General features: G+C 40.8%; 1 protein-coding gene across 1 annotated transcript in view; it reads left to right on the top strand.

Annotated features, from left to right (window-relative positions):
- Positions 1–18622, top strand: part of MYRFL (myelin regulatory factor like) — an 84002-nt gene that overhangs the window by 31643 nt on the left and 33737 nt on the right. The window contains exons 7-9 of the mRNA XM_060194947.1: positions 5276–5476; positions 13311–13419; positions 14629–14738. Coding sequence (XP_060050930.1) covers positions 5276–5476; positions 13311–13419; positions 14629–14738 — 420 coding nt within the window. The remainder of the gene's footprint in view (positions 1–5275; positions 5477–13310; positions 13420–14628; positions 14739–18622) is intronic.

Raw genomic sequence — 18622 nt, 5'->3', positions numbered from 1 at the left:
TTGTTATTGATGTTGTCGTTGTCAGATATGACATAGAGAAATAGAGAGAGGAGGGGAAGACAGAGGGTAAGATAAAGATAGACACCTGCAGACCTTCTTCACTGCTTGTGAAGCAAGCCTCTTGCAGGTGGGGAGCTGAGGGCTCGAACCGGGATCCTTACACTGGTTCTTGTGCTTGGGTGCCACATGTGCTTAACCCGCTGAACTACCACCTGACTCCCCTTTAATTTTTTTTAACTATAGGGGTTAAAGGTTTATAGTATGTATAGTTGTTGGTACATGTGTAAACTTCTTCAGTTTTCTGCAAAACATTCTGTCCCCAAGCCTAGGTCCTCATGCGTCAGGACCTGAAAGTCCCTTCCCTACCCCCTGAGTCCACGTTCTATTTTGTATTTCCCCTTTCTGTTCTTGTTTTTCAACTTCTGTCCACGAGAGATCATCCCATACTCATCCTTCTCTGTCTGGCTTATCTCACTTAACACGATTCTTTCAAGCTTCATCTAAGATAAGGTGAAGAGGGTGAGTTTACCATTTTTAATAGCCGAGTAGTATTCCGCTGTGTATCTAGACCAGAACTTATTCAGTCACTCTTCTGTTGTTGGACACCTGGGTTGCTTCCAGGTTTCACTATTACAAATTGTGCTGCTGTGAACATAGGTATACACAGATCCTTTTGGATGGGTTTGGTTCCTTGGGATATAACCCCAGGAGAGGAATTGCAGGGTCATGGGATAGGTCAATTTCTAGCCTCCAATAAGTAATTATTAAACTTTTTTTTTTTTTTAAAGAATAAGAATCACCTGGATAGCTTATAAAACACAGGTATTTGAGTGGACCTACTGAAACTTATGATTCAGTCGGTTGGAGATGCTCAGGAGCATGCTCTCTAATGAGCTTCTGGGAGATGCTGCCACTGCTGGCCCGAGGATTACATCTCACAAGACGCTAGGAGAGGGCATTATTAGGTTCATTTTTCACAGCTATTTGAAAAGAAACAAAAATGGATGAGTTGCAATAGTAGTAACTCTTTTATAAAATTATTATCCAAATGTATGTTTTGAAGTGGAAAATGTTCGTATTATGTTTTTATGAAAGAAAACAAATTACAGAAAGATCTATGTAGCAACTCTATTAAGAGTAAGTATTAATTGTAACACTAAACATGAGATAGATATTAGGCAGCAATTCTTGTGAGTTGTCTTCCTCAGTTCAAATTCTCCTGTCATTCTCTTTGGTGGCTGCTTTAGCAACACAAAGAATGGTAAAGCAAAGAAAATCTAGCTTTCCCTTCTAAACTGAAACACAACAGGCCTCAAATTCCTAGGAATGTTGTTCCTAGTCTAAGTGCCTGTAGGGGGCGCCATTTGCATGGCATTCTTTGCGAATGCAGTTCCCCAGATCGGTGCCAGCTGTGCAGTGTTTCTCAGAGAGGGGTAATGGATTAAACAGGGCTTCCCATGCACAACAGTTATGTTAGAGGACGAATTTGAGACTCTTCATCCTTATTTTTGCTAGGTGCTCACACACACGTATTTCCATGAATTCCACACCCTGTGGGGGAGGTAAAGAAGACATTATCTTTAATCTTAAGAGGACAAATATTGTACAGAGATGTCACACTGCTGATTTGTGTCTTAATATGAAATGAAAATGCCCATTTCTTCCCTCAGTTTATGAGAATGTGAGATACGTAATAAAAATAATTTAGAAACAAATTTATTTTTGTGTTTTATATCAATCAACCAATAACACGCCTCATGTGAATATAATGTCATAATTCCAGAAGAAACAGTACAGTTTGCTTTGCTACATTAAGATTGTGGGAAGTAAGCCCACAGACTTTAAAAGCATTTCCGATTTCTGATTTGTGTCCCATCTTAAAACTCTGTGTTTCTAGTGTTCTAGATCTGGGATCTCTTCCAAACTGACTTGAGCAAATTTGGGGGATCTGAGTTTTCATCTGAGCAAAAGTCAAGAGGGATTGTTGCCACTGCTCCCCCCAAATAAGCCTATAAATACCCACTGCTCCAATATCAAGCTATCAACATGACAATAACTATGGCAAAGCTCATTAAAAAAAAATGTATCGGGTAGGGGTAGATAGCATAATGGTTATGAATAGAGACTCTCTTGACTGAGGCCCCAAAGTCCCAGGTTCAATCCCCCGCACCACTACCACAAGCCAGAGCTAAGCAGTGCTCTGGTAAAATAAATAAATTAATTAATTAAATAAAATAAATAAAAAATAATGTATCACTATCTTACTGTGTTTCCTTGAAGTGGCTCAATATGCTTAGAGTAGACCAAAATACGTCAACATTTTATATGGTCTACCTTTGGATATAGTTGATTGCTCACTATAAAAAGGATTTGAGTCAATTTGCTATTCACAACCAAGGGGACTCTAAGGACTTTGCAGAAAAGCCCTTTGTTCAAATGAGTTAACACAACTTTATGTTTAAATTTCGGTACTTTGTAGTCTTTCACTGTGTTTACCTATCAAATGTCAGTGGTTGCATCTTTGAAGCAGCTCAAGGCTCAGACAGGTGGAAATGAGACTGGGAGTTGAAGACACCTAAAAGTTATTTAACAGAATCCAACTTAAGAATTCATTGTTATGGTTTTATTTAACTAATTTTTTAAACAACAGCAACACATATACATGGTAAAAACAGCTAAACAATATGGATCGAGTACACACTGAGCAGGAACGTTCCCTCCCATCAGTTTCTTTTTTTTAACTTTTTAATTTTTTAAAAAAATTGTTGTAGATATTGTTGTTGTTATTGATGTCATCGTTGTTGGATACGACAGAGAAATGGAGAGAGGAGGGGAAGACAGAGGGGGGAGAGAAAGATACACACCTGCAAACACTCGTGAAGTGTCTCCCCTGTAGGTGGGGAGCCGGGGGCTCGAACCTGCATCCTTACGTGGGTCCTTGTGCTTCGCACCACATGTGCTTAACCCTCTATGCTACTGCCTGACTCCCAGTTTTTTAATTTTTCTGTTACAGAATTGTATGTCGAAAGGAGTTTGAATCCACACCATTCCTACCACCAGAGTTCTGAATCTTCACTCTTTCCCACCGCAATTCACCAGAGTTCCCCTAAAGTTGTAGACATGGGCCAACTATCTTCTCTACAATCTGTCCACATTTATACATAGTTGCCCCTTTTTCTGATTCTATCCTCTCTTCCCCTGTAAGCCACTCATAAAATTGTAGCTACGTCCATATGTCCCTCTCCTTTTCCTTCTCTCTCTGGGTTCTGATGGAGCTGGAGTGCAGAGTCCTCTTATTTTCATCCTATCACTTCTCCCCTACTGGGAGTATGGATCAAGGTTGTTTATGGGGAGCAGAAGGTTCTGGCTTCTGTAGCTACTTCTTCGCTGAGCATGGGTGTTGACAGGTCAATCCATACCCCAAGCCTGTTTCTATCTTTCTCTAGTGGACCAGAGCTCTGGAGATGCAAGGGTCCAGGACACATTGGTGAGGTCATCTGCCCAGAGAAGTCGGGGTGGAGTCATGGTAGCATCTGTAACTTGGTGTCTGGTGGGTGGCATGACCTAAGTTGAAACAAGATGGTTAGTGAACAGGAACCAAAAAGTAGAATTAGAGCAGATGAGATTAGGGATTTTAGGGTAGAAGAAAGCTAGGAGAACCATTTTAGGTGTATTCCTGGGGGCATACACTAGGAGTTTGGTAGCTAGCCTGAGGTTGGATGAGAATATTGTCTGAGAGAATGGTGTCAGAGTAGAGAAAAGAGTTAGAAAGTTGGATTAGGGCAGAGAGTAGCTCCCATTCATATATATATATATAAATTCTGTGGCTAAAAATTAACTATTTACTGCCATTCACCTGACCCGGGGCATATATATATTTAGTATCAGAGCCTGTGTAACCTCTAAGTCCCTATTGGTCTGAGCTTAAAGCTCATGGCCACATCTGAGGAACATTGTGGGCTACACTCATTTCAGGACCAGTCTTTTTCAAGTGGCAGGGCAGGATACTCCCAGCCTCCCTTCGACTGGGGCTATCCCTACCATCATTGCTTTACCTCCCAACAGGTTCTTTGAGTCTCTCTCCCCATACTTGTGAACATCACTGGTATTGGTGTCTAGAGTGGTCATCGGAGATAAATTGTGCTTATTCAAGCACTGATTTTACATCGTCTCCGTACCCTATAAAGGCAAACAGTGAAGATATAGTGCTGGCACACACACATATGAATTATTATATATCCTATTTTTTATCTGAATATGTCTCAGACTCACACATCGTATTTGGAAGGATAAGTCATCATTTTAAAAACAAATTAAGTTTACTGTGAAAATTTTAATGGATTCAGAGATCCCTGCCTGAAAGTATTTGGAGAGAAGAAATTCAGCAGCTGGAGGGAAGATGGGGGGCAGGATAGTAGAATAACCTTTAATGACACATTTTATTTAAAAATACAGTCTCCAGAACTGTGTCTTGCCTATTTCTTTTCACTTGGATTTCCTTCAAAGATCACATTTGGTCAGGGCTTCTTTTAGATAGCATCTTGAAACAGGCAAAGTTAGAATCATTATTTAATAATCAAGGAAACTAATTCTAGCCCCAGAGCTGACAATCTTTGTGGCCTTGGGCACATCGTTTATTCTTTAAAAGTCTCAGTATCAATAAAAAAAAGATAATGATTCCTATCTCAGAATGGAGTGTAATTTAGCACACAACAAATATAGCTATTACAATTCTTCTGTGTATCGTTTGTGTTTTGGGGATAGTTATGGTAGATTAAGTATATTTGTGTTGTCATTTGCTTGTCGATTGAACATGAAATCATACATATGAATATGTTTTGAAACTATAAAGGGTCTAGTGAAATGCAAAGTATTTTTTTTTATCTACCTTATTCCTAATACACTTGTAATATTTTCTGACTTAATACTCTGCATTGAAAATCATGGCTCTTGTCTCTGGAAAGGTACTCATTTGGAGACTTCTTGTCTGCTCTGAGTAACTGACAGTCTCAAATTCAAATAATTGTAATAGAGACTGACATTGCAAACCATGGTATACCAAGCTCATGGGCGGAAAAGCAATTAGGGGAGCCTCACTGACTCTTTTGGGGGCCATAGAGTTATTTGGATATGTCAGAATAACCAAGTCGACATATGATTCTCCTGTGAAAAGACTTAAGTGCCATTTATTCTCCTCTGCTCTAAGAAATAAAGTGATTCTCTCTTCCTGCTACTGTAACTTTAATTGTAAAATATGTATGCATTTTTTTTCCAGGCCTCTAACCCTGGGCAATTTGAAAATGACAGTGATGCATTATGGCAGCGGGGACAAGTTGCAGATTCTGTTGTCTGTCACAGTCGAGTGGGAATAAACACAGATGCACCGGATGAAGCCCTGGTTGTCTGTGGCAACATGAAAGTGATGGGGACAATTATGCATCCCTCTGACAGCCGGGCCAAGCTGAATATCCAGGAGGTGAGCATGCATGGGGCAGCGTTTAGGTGCCTCCTCTGACACCTGAGTCTGGTGTGTGGATCAGGCCTGATCTCTGAGGAACCTCGCACAGGGCATCTCTCTGTGTTGTCTGCTGGTGGGAGATGAACACACTGCTTAGCAGTTGTGACTGGGGAAGCTGGATAACATCTCTGCTGAAATAGTAAAGCAGTTTCTACCCAGGAGAATGGATTTACCTGGCAGGTGCAGTGGCTAGTGACAGTATAGCATTGGCCTCACAAGTGGGATGTTGCTGAGTTATTTTCCAGTTCATTGCCTTTTATTCCATCCACTGTCAACTGTTGGAACTTATCTTTGCCTTTCCAGCTCCAGATTTCCTTCTCCCTGTTGTCTCTGTGCGCTGTCACAGCCCAGTTCCTGCCCCCATTTCTCCTTTACCGCTCTAGCTTCTTCCTCTAGATTTCCAGCACCAGCCCTACCAGCCATTGTCTTCCCCTGCTCATCATGTTTCTCTGAGCAACAGTTAGAGAAACTCCTCCTCTTCAGCCTTTTCAGTCAATTTAATTGCCTATGATTCAGGGTCAAGACTATTTCCCTCTATGAAGAAGCAGTCACTTACTGGAAATCAGAAATCAGGTACCTTCATGTCAGGCTTGCCCCAGCAATGTGACTGGCAAAACTCAGTGTCATCTGTCAATTAGAAATTGTGCCTTTCTCTTCAACCCCACCAAGTCTTTTATTCTTAAAACACATAGATATAATAAGTGTACTGAACTGGAAAATTATAATTGCTTTGAAGACCAAATTCAAATGCTATGCAATCCCTTAGCAATCCACTGCTTGTTGTGTCTCCTATCCCCTGCTTCTACCACTTCCCTGCCTTTCCCAGAAGCATTAAGACCATAGCAGAACAGTGTTTTCAAACTGCCTGATTCTTTTTTAGTCAGGAGGAGACCAAATCTGTTAATCATTGGCCATTCTTCCAGACTGCATTCCTTTCTCAGTGCAAATCTGCCGCTGGTTTTTCTAAACTGGCCAAGGAATGCCCTCCTTTGCCGAAAAGATTCCAAAGGATAGCTGTAATTGTAGGCTTTTCTACTAATGGCAAAGCTGTGATTCATGTTGAAAGAGCTGGGCTCTACTGGCTGGATGGGAACTATTAGGGCTACAAAGTTCTCACATATATTTCCAGATAGCAGCCATAGAATTTCTGCTTTTGCCTTTTAAGAGAGATAAGCTGTTTGAGTTTCAGATTGCATCAACTCAAAATTTTCCTTGCAATTCATTATAGAATTCCCTACCAGGTCTTATCTAAATGACAAATGGGAAAAGTCTTCCATACTCCCTCCTGCTACTATCACTCTTTCCTTTGAACTTCCTTTACCAAGCAGTGTTTCTTGGTTTGAAGAAAATATATTGTTTTAAAATAACAGCTTCCCTAGGACTTTCCAAATCCCTTCTAGGATGACCTCTAAATAAATGAGAATTCATCCCTCCTAGACTGTCAGTGTGAAGTTCTTCTATTCCCTTTCTGCTCACAGTAGCATAGTGAATAAGATAATCCTGGTCTTTGCTTAGAAGGCTTGGGGTTTTGTCCTAATACCAACAACCTCTGCTTCAGGAATTTTGGCCCAGACACATTTTATGCTTCTGTTTATTTTTCTATCAACAAGGAATAGCTATATTCATTTTATACGTGATAAGAGCTTTTTCTCAGCTGATACATGGGACACAGTTTTTAGCTGCAAAGTGCAGCACATAGTTATTTATTTGGGAAAGGGTAGATTATATAGTTCATTTATTAAATATTTTGTATACATGTACTTGTTCTTAGTAAGTGTATGTAAGACCATGAAATGCATGCCTCTAGAGATCTTGTCTGTTCTGTTTCCCATTCACTACAGAAAAGAGAGATGGTGGAACTGATACAAGTGTCTCTCTGTTTTTCCAGTTAAAAAAAAAAATCATTTTTCCAAGTGTGCTAGGAAGTAAACCTTTCGTTGATCTGGGTGCATGTATAGGACTAGGGGCAGGGGCCAGGTGGTAATACACCTGGCTTAGCTTATACACTACAGTGCTCAAAGAGCTGGGTTCAAGCCCCTGGTCCACTCCTGCAGGGGGCAAGCTTCACGAGTGGTGAAGCAGGACTGCAGGTGTGTCTCTGTCTCTTTCCCTGTCTATTTTCCCCTTCCTTCTCAATTTTTCTGTCTCTATCCACAATAAATACATTTAAAAAATTAAAATAAAAAGGGACTGAGGGTAATTGCTCATTCTTTAAAGATACATGGTATTAAAGAAACAGCTGGCCCAAAATGGAGTAGTTCAGGCCATGCTCCACTAAAACTTAACAGCTAGCCTAATTATAGTTTTAACCTCTTCCAAAATTAGAATTTTAGATCAATCTGTAATTTTCTGGTCAGAGGTAGTCTGCATGATAACTCTGCATCTTTCCTTAAGAATAGGTAGCTTTATCCACTTTAGTCACCCCTTTCTTTTGCAAATAACCTTGTCCTAATTCTCCTTCTCCTTCTCCTCCTCCTCCTCCTCCTCCTCCTCCTCCTCCTCCTCCTCCTCCTCCTCCTCCTCCTCCTCCTCCTCCTCCTCCTCCTCCTTCTTCTTCTTCTTCTTCTTCTGCCTCCAGAGTTATTGTGATCTGTGCTGGCATTACAATTCCACTGATCCTGGAAGCCATCTTTTCCAATTTATTGGATAGGACAGAGAAAAATTGAGTGGTAGGGGGAGACAGAGAGGGATAGAAAAAGATAGATACCTGCAAATCTGCTTCACTGCTTGTGAAGCTGCCTCCCTGCAGGTGGGGAGCAAGGGCTCCAACCCAAATCCTTGCATGGGTCCTTGCACTAGTGCTATGTTTGCTTAACTAGGTGTATCACCACCTGGCCCTGCCTTATACTGCTCTCTGACTATATAAAAAAAGCTTCCTTTATTTTATTTTTTAATAAAATACTTAATTTAATGAAAGAGACACAGAGAGATAGATCAGAGGACTGCTCAGCTCTGGTTTATGGTGGTGTGAGGGATTGAACCTGGGACCTTAGAGCCTTGGACATGAAAGCCTTTTTCATAACCATTATGAAAAATTATTTTGTCTCCAGCAAAAATGTCTTCTTTTGTATTTATTTATTTATTTTGCCCTTATTGTTTTTTTATTGTTGTTGTAGTTATTATTGTTGTGGTTATTGATGTCATCATTGTTTGACAGGACAGAGAGAAATAAAGAGAGGAGGGGAAGACAGACAGGGGGAGAGAAAGACACCTGCAGACCTGCTTCACCACCTATGAAGTGATTCCCCTGCAGGTGGGGAGCCAGGGGTTCGAACCGGGATCCTTACACAGGCTGTTACACTTTGTGCTTGACCCTCTGCACTACTGCCCAACTTCCACTGCCTTCCTTTAAAACAAATTTCTTACTACTCCTTTTAAAGCCTTTGTACTTGCTAGGAAGGATTCTGCTTTATTCTTGAATAGGATCTTTAAATATATGTAGATTGCCATTCAAAATCCACAGAAATAACAGGTTGGAGAAGAAAGACCTTACTTGTCAGGAAATTGTGAGGATGTGGTAGAGCCTGGTAGGACTTGACCTAAGGAGTGCATCTATCCTGTCAGTCTCTCTCTCTCTACTGAGAGGTTGAGCAAGAAGGGACAGGAGTAGCCCCAAAGGTTTGCCCATCTTATCAGACTCCCTGTCTCACAAAGCACCCTGCATTCCTGATACTATGGCTTATTCCCTTATTATTATTATTATTTTAAATTTTTTAAAATTTTTATTTATTTTATTTTTGAGAGAGATTAAGAGAGAGAAACACACACAGAGAGAAACACCAGAGCACTGCTCAGCTCTGGCTTATGGTGGTGCAGGGGATTGAACCTGGGAGTTGGGAGCCTCAGGCATGAGAGTCTGTTTACATAACCATTATGCTGTCTCCCCCACCTCCCTTATTATCTTATAATCATTGTTTTACCTGAAAGATCTCCACCCATTCCAGTCCTTTGATCTATCTTCTTTCTACCCTCGAGACCCTCCCTGCCTGCAGGATAATATTAATCCTACCAGTTAAAACCCTCACAACAGTTGCAGAGGAAGTTCCTACCTTTCCCAGCCCCTTTTGCCTTTCCCCGCCCCTTTCCTAGCCATTTCCGTTTCTGACTTGCCACTTCCGGGTCTGACTTTTAAAAGCCTGGGCTCCCTGATCAATAAAGAATCGAATTGCCTTGCTGCCATGAGCTCTGTTCCTGAGTCATCTCCCCCGCATCGCTGAGTGAGTAGCAGCCCAGGCTGGCTCCAGTCGTGTTCTCTCCAACCTAGAGAGTACGCACCCAGGAAGAGGCACCTCCACGCTAGCCCAGCACTTACTGGCAAGAAAACAACTTATAAGTTGGTAAATGAGCTTGTCCCAGACAGCCTGTAGAATAAGCTTTGAAGAGGAGAAGGGGGTGTGGTTGTCTCTTGCCAAGTAAGTTTAGGTAGGTGATACAACCATATACATATTTAGGAACTTTTCAGGGAAAATTGTGCATATTTGTGTGGGGGAACGGTGAACATTCATAGTTGAAAAATGGAACAATTATCATACATAGTCAAACATCACATACATAGGAAATGGTGGAGAAGCATCATCAAGGCTGTGTTTTCCAGGACAGTGATGACGAAGTCTGTGACTTTCGGTCAAGCAGGGCTCTATGTTGCAGTCTCTAGTGACTAGTTCTGTCCAGTCAGGGGTCTGGGTTCTACATCAGTCCAAAGATATTTGTGAGGCTCTGTCTTGGTCCATTAAAAACCAAAAGAATGTAACAATGTAGCTTTTCTTAGGAAAGGAGTGTCACATTGCCCAAAAGTGTAAGCTTCCAACTTGCTTGTTTTTGTTTCTTTATCCTGAGAGCCTGTCTCCATTTTAATGAGAAGACAATAGAGCACAAAGTTTTGGTTATTTGATTGCAAAGTGAATTTTTTTTTTTTTTTTGACAAAGGTAACTAGAGCTGGTTTCTGACAAGCAGTTGTAAAACAGCAAGCAAACACGTTGCTCAGTGCAGTGATGGGGAAGGTGAGCAGGTTGACACCTGACCCAGGCTCAGTGTTTCCTCAGTCAAGGCAAACCAGGTTGCTTTGCAGATTCATTCTCAGTGCACAAGTGCTCTGCATGGAGAGTCCTGGTGGAGGAGGTTGCTTACCTGGACTCACATCCTTGAAACTAAAGCTTTGGGAAAATGAGGTTGTCCTAAAGGAGGAATAGTGTAACTTAGCTGGAGAGCAGCATTATATGTGCCCATGTGACTGCAGATTGAAGAAGGAAATGCAACTTTTACAATGGAAACTGCACAAAATTATCATGGGAAGGAGCTGCTGAGAATCAAATAAGCATTAAGAACATCAATGCCAATGCAAAACAAAAAGGAAGTTGAAGTTGAGGCATCAGTCACATTCAGCTTAAGGTTGAAAACAAGGCATCAGGAAGACTTAAAAATAGAAACCAGAACAGAAATCAGCTGAAAAGAAAAACTCTAACCTGCTTCTCCTAGCCTCTTGAATGCTAGGAGAATGCTAATCTTGAATGCTAGCCTCTTGAATGCTAATCTTGAATTAATGGTATAGAAACCTGGAGCATAAGGCAGTATGGTGGTGGTGGTGGCCATTTGCATTTACAGTTAAAACTTTTCAGGTCCTTGCTTGCACATTGTAACATGTGTGTACTCCTGGATATGCACTCCCCAAGCAGAATTTTTTATTAGTTATTGCCATCAGTGTTATTGCTGGTGCTTGGAGCTTGCACTACAAATCCACCACTCTATTCCCAGTGGCCATTTTTTCCTTTTTATTGGACAGAGAGAAATTGAGAGGAGAGGTAGGGGATAGAGGGAGAGAGAGAGAAGGAGAGACATTGCAGGCCTGCTTCACTATTCGTGAATCTTGCCCTCCCTGCTAATGGGGAATGGAGATTTGAACCTGGGTTCCTTGTGACATGTGTGCTCAACTGGGTATACCACCACCTGACCCCCTAGGTAAAATATCTTTAATTGCCAAGAGACCACTAGTTTCACTATCCATTTAAAATCTAAGTGAAAATTTAGGGGTCTGGAGGCTAGGCAGTGGCATACCTGGCTAAACACACATATTACCAAGCACAGGGACCCTGGTTGGAGCTCCCACTCCCCACCTGCAGGGGGTCTGCTTCACAAGCAGTGAAGCAGGTCTGCAAGTGTCTCTCATTCACAATTTCTTTCTAAAAACAAAACAAACAAAAAAAAGAAATAAAAACCAGGAAAAAATGGCCACCAGGAGCACTTCTTCTTCTAGCGTTTGCCACCAGGAGCACTTAAAAGCACAATCAACTTAAACAGCATATATCTAAGGTGGTGAAATTCATTTTTAAAAAAAATTAAATTAGCTTGACACAAATGAACAGCTGAGAAGACTAGTTCAAATGAGGATTGTTCAATATGACTACAATCTGAATACAACTAGATTTGTAGTGCTGGCGCCAAGCCCCAATGATAACCCTGGTGGCAATAAATAATAATAATAATAATAAAGAAAAGAAAATTTAGAGGACTCATGCAGAGCTTATGGAATAAGGTGGTTAAAAAAATCACTTCAGTTAACAAACACTTCAGTGAGGTTGGCAATATAGCTCAACTGGGAGGGCTCTTGCTTTGTCATGCACATGATCTAGGCTTGAGTCTCCTGTTTGCCACATGGGAGTTCCAGGGACCTTGGGTGCTGTTATCTGTCTGTCTGTCTGTCTGTCTATCTAAGTAAGTCTTGCTAGTGTAGTGAAAAAAGTTAATTCTACTATTATCAGCAGTTTCTGAAAAAATAAAATTAAAGGAGAATACTTTGAACTAAACACTTTCAACTCTAGGGAAAAGTCACCTTCATGCTATCATTTTGCTTGGACCCAGTGACAATTTCTGAGAAACCTGCTTGACTGTTGGGAGTTCTTTTAATAAGTTGGAAGAGCCGTGGGCTTAGAGGTGGACTCACTGATCAGGGTGGCTTGGGGGGGATACTGTGTGTAGGAGAGGTTCTGAATCTTGAAGATTCAGTAGGTAGGTAAGTCAGGCTTGCAATGTGACACTTAGAGAAGTTTTCTCCAACAGTAAATCCACATGCAACCAATGATATAGCATCTATTCCTCCTTCAGAAACTGCTACTTGAACTAAGCATGGATTTTTTTTTTAATTTGTAAATACCAAGTGGGTTTGTATTTGTTTTCTTAATAAGCACTTTTAATTATATGTATTTATAGAGACAGCCAGAAATAGAGAGGGAAGGGGGAGAGAGAGAGAGAGAGACTCCTGCAGGACTGCTTCACCACTTGCAAAGCTTTCCTCCTGCAGGTAGGAACTGGGGGCTTGAATTTGAGTCCTTATGCATTGTAACATGTGCGCTAAACCAGGTGCACCACCACCCAGCCCTGTGGGTTGTATTTGTTTGACAAGTATACCACGTGCTTATTTGGAAATGATACCTGGGCAGCTATTGTTCCTCTTCAACATGAACAACCTCCTTTCTCAGGAGGAAGATTCACTTCTTAGAATGGAGAAGTAAGATGAGGGCAGTGAATACAGTAGTTTTTGCCCTGCAACTTAAGACTTAAAAATTCTGTCTCTGTTTATTAGTCAGGAAATAGAAATCACTAGCATGACCCTTAGAACTTTGGCTCCTGTGAAGAGAAAAGCATAAATTTCTCTTAAACTATCAATTGTTTGAGGGAAAGAAAAAAACAGTCCCACTGCTGGCATTCCTCAACTCTCCTGTCACTCTGAGAATTGATTTAAATTGATTTAGCATATAGCTAAAGTGGTGAAATTTGTTCTTTTTAAAATTAAATTAGGTTGACACAAATGAACAGCTGAGAAGAATAGCTCAAATGAGGATTGTTGAATACGACTACAAACCTGAATTTGCATCTGCAATGGGAATAAACACTGCCCATCAGACAGGTATTCACACACAATCCCTTTGAAATTTTGTATTACCAATAGTTAAAAAATATATATAATTTCTTCTTTATCTGGATGTCTTTTTAGTACTTGACAATATTGCATTGGTCTAACTCACTCATCACTACTACTGATAGAACAGAAAAGGTTAAAAAAAAAAAAAAACCTCTGAGTCATGTATATTCTGCACCCCAAGGAAGCAGTGGAGCATCCTGAATGTATTGTTTCTTTTTTAAAAAAGTATTTACTTATTTAATTTGATAAGTAAAAGAGAAATTGAGAGGGAGAGAAAAATAGGGACACCTGCAACACTGATTCAACACTCAAGAAGCTCCCCTGCCCCCAGAGGGAGACTGGGGGCTTAAACCTGCATCTTTACACATGGTAAAATTTGTGCTCAACTGGGTATGCCACTGCCCTGATCCTCCTGAATGCATTGCTTCTTTCCACTGGAGAGCTCTTGCTCATAGAGTATGGGCTCAGGGCCAGACAGCAGCTCGGACTCTGGGAAGGAAAGCACTGGGAGTCCTGGAATAGAGAGAGAAGGTTGTAGGATAGATGTGTCTAGATCAGAGAAGGGACAAGCATAGTAGTAATTATACTCCAACCCAGGAAGCCAGAGGGGCCATTTAGGGTACAAAATCCTGCAGAAATAAAAGGAAAGAAATGAATGTTCCACCCTTACTCCAATATAAATAGAGGGATTTTAAAAAATATTTTTCTTTATTATTAGATAGAAACAGAAATTGAGAGGGGAGGAAGAGATAGAGAGACACCAGCAGACCTGCTTCAACACTCATAAAACTTTCCCCCTACAGGTAAAGACCGGGGGTTTGAACCTAGGGTCTAATGTATTGTAATGTGTGCATTTAACCAGATGTGCCACTGCCTGGCACCAAATAGAGGGATTTTAAGGTATTTGCTCATCCTTTCCAACATTTGCCTCAGAGTTCTCAAAGAAAAGTGTGGGGGGGGGGCGGGGGTGGTGGGAGAGAAGGTGACAGTTTCATTTTCTGGTGTTTCTTGCCTCAAAATGCTTTCTTTGCTTCTAATACATCCTAGATCAAAGCAAAAGCCAAGTAGGGATAAGCATCTATTTGCTAAGACATCCTTTGTGACTGTTGGTGATGCTTTCTGATGTAAGCTTTGAAGGGTTTGCTCTAGAAATGCCTTGCTCTAATTAAACTTGTTGGAGTGTTTTGTATCCAGGAATGATTGCCCAGGAGGTGCAAGAGATCCTGCCCAGAGCTGTAAGAGAGGTTGGTGATGTCACCTGTGAAAATGGAGAGACACTGGAGAATTTCCTCATGGTTGATAAGGTAACCCGTCCCTCTTACTATAACCTCATGATGAACCCTGTTCTGGGGTATCACAATGTGCTAAATATCCAATGGGATAGTATAGACTATTCTTCATCTAGTCATGGGATAAGTTGGTATTGATGATCTCACACTTACCATAGATGCCAAAAAGAAATATCATAATAAATATACAACAGAAGGTGTTGGAGTTCAACAGCCTTCTTGTAGGAGGGAATGTGGCCTGGGGACAGTTCACTTAGGATGAGCCCTTCAAACAAAAACATGAGCCCTTAGAACATGAGAAAAAGAGTAACAATCTTTAATTAGACTTCATCTTAAAAAAAAAAAAAGGAGCTAGACTTGTGAAAAGTAATTTATTTCACATAATATCATTTAAGGTATCATTAAAACAATGAGCTGCTCCTTCTGAGAATGATTAAAGGTTGAATAAAGTGTTAATTTTCCTGAGCAGTTTTTCAACAAAACTGTGTGTTTGACTTTCACAGCACAGTCATAAAGTGGCTCACATTTACAAAGACATTTATGAGCCTCATCATTTTCCCCAAGGGACCAGCTTAATTTTTTGATATTCAAATCACTCTTTTGAAGGAATGCCACAGTCCTTACAGATTAGCTCCTCTTAGCATGTTAACGGGTTTAAGTCTATCATTTCCTGTGTGTATGTGTGTGTGTGTGTGTGTGTGTGTGTGGTTGGAGTAGTCTTCCAGATCATGTTTATTAATTTGGCAAAATCCCACAGCTTTTTCCAAGGTCTGTAAATTCCCTCAGCTGCTGACTGGCTTTCCACTATCATGGTGTATTTGACACTGGGAGGGAAGACTGATTGACATGGGGATTTTGTAGTAATAGGCAGGGATATTTGAGTGGAGACTAATTTGTAATTTGTTAGTTCACCAGGCCAGTGCTTCTCCAACTTCAAAGTGTACTGGGATCAGAGGGGAATCTTATTAGAATGCAGATTCTGACTAGGCAAGAACATGGTGAGTGCAGAGATCCTACTTTTCTACGTAGTTTCCAGGTCAGCCCAATTTTGACAGTCTTGCTCACCAGCAAGCTTCTTGGCTAGGCAGTAGGTGCATTTTCATGCTAGACCCTTCTATATTATCTTTCTTTAAATTTTTTTATTATCTTTATTTATTGGATAGAGATAGCCAGGAATTGAGAGGAAGGGGTATATAAATATGGGGGGGGGGCACAGAGAGACACCTCTAGCCCTGCTTCACCACTGTGAAACTTTCCCCTGCAGGTGAGGACCAGGGGCTTGAACCCAGGTCCTTGAGCATTGTAATGTATGTGTTCAACCAGGTGCGCCACCACCCAGCCCCTCAGTTTCTGTTATATAAGCTCTCGAACAGCAAATACTTAAATAGAAGGGTCTGGATGGCCTGCTTGTGGGACTCATGAAAGGCAAGGCGCACTGGTAGAAATCAAATGATTTCCTCCAAATTCCCCACACCGCATCTTATGTAATTCTCTCTTGGTTTCTCTCTTGGGCCTGGGTTACCACTTCACTTGAGAGGTTTATCCTGAGAATTATATCTTTAAAAATAAAGTACATAATGAATTGTTTAGGCTGAGGAGATAGCATTCAATTTAGAAATCAAACCAGCAGGGGTCTAGAATGGATAAACTGTGGTTCTCTTAGAAACAGGACACAATCAGGCCACACTCAGAGTATCTGCTACCCCATGAGTAAGTGAATGTCTGCAGTCAATCTTTGCTTATATCTAAGGATAGATTTCACTTGCTGATTTAATTTTAACATGGTGGACTATCCATTTATTTTATAAAATATCTCCTTCTTGGAAGTCAGGTGGTGGTGCACCTTGTTGAGCACAGATGCTACAGTGTGCAAGGACCTGGGTTCAAGTCCCTGGTCCCCACTTACAAGGAAGGAGCTTCACAAATGGTGAAACAGTGCTGTAGGTGTCTCTCTTTATCTCTCCTTTCTCACTCAGTGTATCTCTATCTTTATCCACTATATAAATAAATAAATTAATTAATTAATTAGCGGAGGGTAGATAGCATAATGGTAGATAGTAAAGAGATTCTCATGCCTGAGGCTCCAAAGTCCCAGGTTCAACCCCCCACACCACCATAAGCCAGAGTTGAATAGTACTCTGGTTAAATAAATAAATATTAATTGACTTAGAATATCTTGTTCAGCAGAGTACCCTGGGGGAAGGTGGGCAGAATGGGGGTTGGGTAGGGTGGGGCTTTCAGGTCCTGGTATGATGATGTATGTAATTTGGGGGTGAGAGTGTTTTGCAGACACCTATCTTGGTGAGATGACAAATTATACCCATGTGCCAATAACTGTACTGTAAACCATGAACTTCCCAATAAAGAAAAAGAAAGAAAAAAGAAAAGAATTTGGATGCAGTTTACTTCTTAGCACTTGAATATCAGAGACACCGAGAAATATGCACTTTTATGCTGTTGCTTTTCCACAGTTTTCAGCAACCTTTGAAGTTTTCTTCAAATCCTTAAGTTTCATCTTCTGAGTGATACCCAAAGCACACTATACAACACAAAGCACACTATATGAAATCAGCCAAACAAGCAAGCATTTCTTTTATTATTTCTCACTGAGCACTCAGGAACATGACTTTGGTTGTCTCTCTGTCCAGTGCAAGCTGTTTATTGATTGTAAAAGCAGCAGGGTAAAGAGTGCCTCTTACTTTCTGAGTGTCCTCCCCATTCATGTGAGCTGCAAGATAGCTCTGAAAGTCATGCTCAGAGATGCTTGTTTTTAAGAGTGACACAAGGACTTCCTGGGCTTCATGTGCTATCCTAACTGGTGTAGATCAGATTAAGATGGTCTCGTTTTTCAGCATGCCCTCCATTTCTCTTCAACTAACTATCCCCTTTGGATAATGAAATTTTTAAAAGGTTTTTTTAAATTTTTTTATTATTTATTTTCCCTTTTGTTGCTCTTGTTTTGTTGTTGTAGTTATTATTATTGTTGATGATGTCATTGTTGTTGGATAGGACAGAGAGAAATGGAGAGAGGAGGGGAAGACAGAGAGGGGGCGAGAAAGACAGACACCTGCAGACCTGCTTCACCGCTTGTGAAGCATCTCCCCTGCAGGTGGGGAGCCAGGAGATCAAACCAAGATCCTTATGCAGGTCCTTGTGCCTTGTGCCACGTGCGCTTAACCTGCTGCGTTACCACATGATTCCCCGGATAATGAAATTTTTGTTGAAGTTAAAATGCAGACCAGAAATGCATGTGAAAATGTCGACATACTGCATTTCATTACTGCTATTGTTGTTCCCTCCTTTCTGCCAAAAGGGAATAAAAAATGGCTAGGCCTTTACAAGCTGTCTATGAAGCCAACCAGAATTGGAGGTTACACAGATTTTCTTACTCTCAACCTTTCATGATAAACTTCTCTAGTCTGAAGTAATTTGCTTCTTTTCATAAATCCCTCATGTTTTGTGTGCTCCAGTGAAAGTTCAGTGATAGGAGGTGAGTTCGAAGGGCTCAGGCTGACAGAAAGTCTATATGAAAATAAAGTTCACCTTGTAATTAAATTCAGTAGTCTTTGAGCAAAGTGTGTGTGTGTGTGTGTGTGTGTGTGTGTGTGTGTGGTGTATTTCAACTTTTCTGTATGCTTGGAAGTTTTTACATGAAAACACTAGGAAAATAAGTCAACCTAGACACCTAAAACTGTGATTTAAGTAGCATGTCAGCAGGTAGTAGCGTTGCTTTGAAAAATCACATCAATCTGTTAATGCAGATCCCTCACTGACTCAGGACCTGGAACTTAGTTAAGATGGCTGAGTTCATGCCAAAGCTTTCAAAAAGAGTATTTATGTGTAATTTGTAGAGAAATTAAGTCCTGGAGTATAAATATTTCTGATTAGGGCTAACTCTG

This window comes from Erinaceus europaeus, chromosome 7 (assembly GCF_950295315.1).
Source record: "Erinaceus europaeus chromosome 7, mEriEur2.1, whole genome shotgun sequence".
NCBI classification, from domain to species: Eukaryota; Metazoa; Chordata; class Mammalia; order Eulipotyphla; family Erinaceidae; genus Erinaceus; species Erinaceus europaeus.
This window is presented reverse-complemented; position numbering and strand designations above follow the sequence as displayed.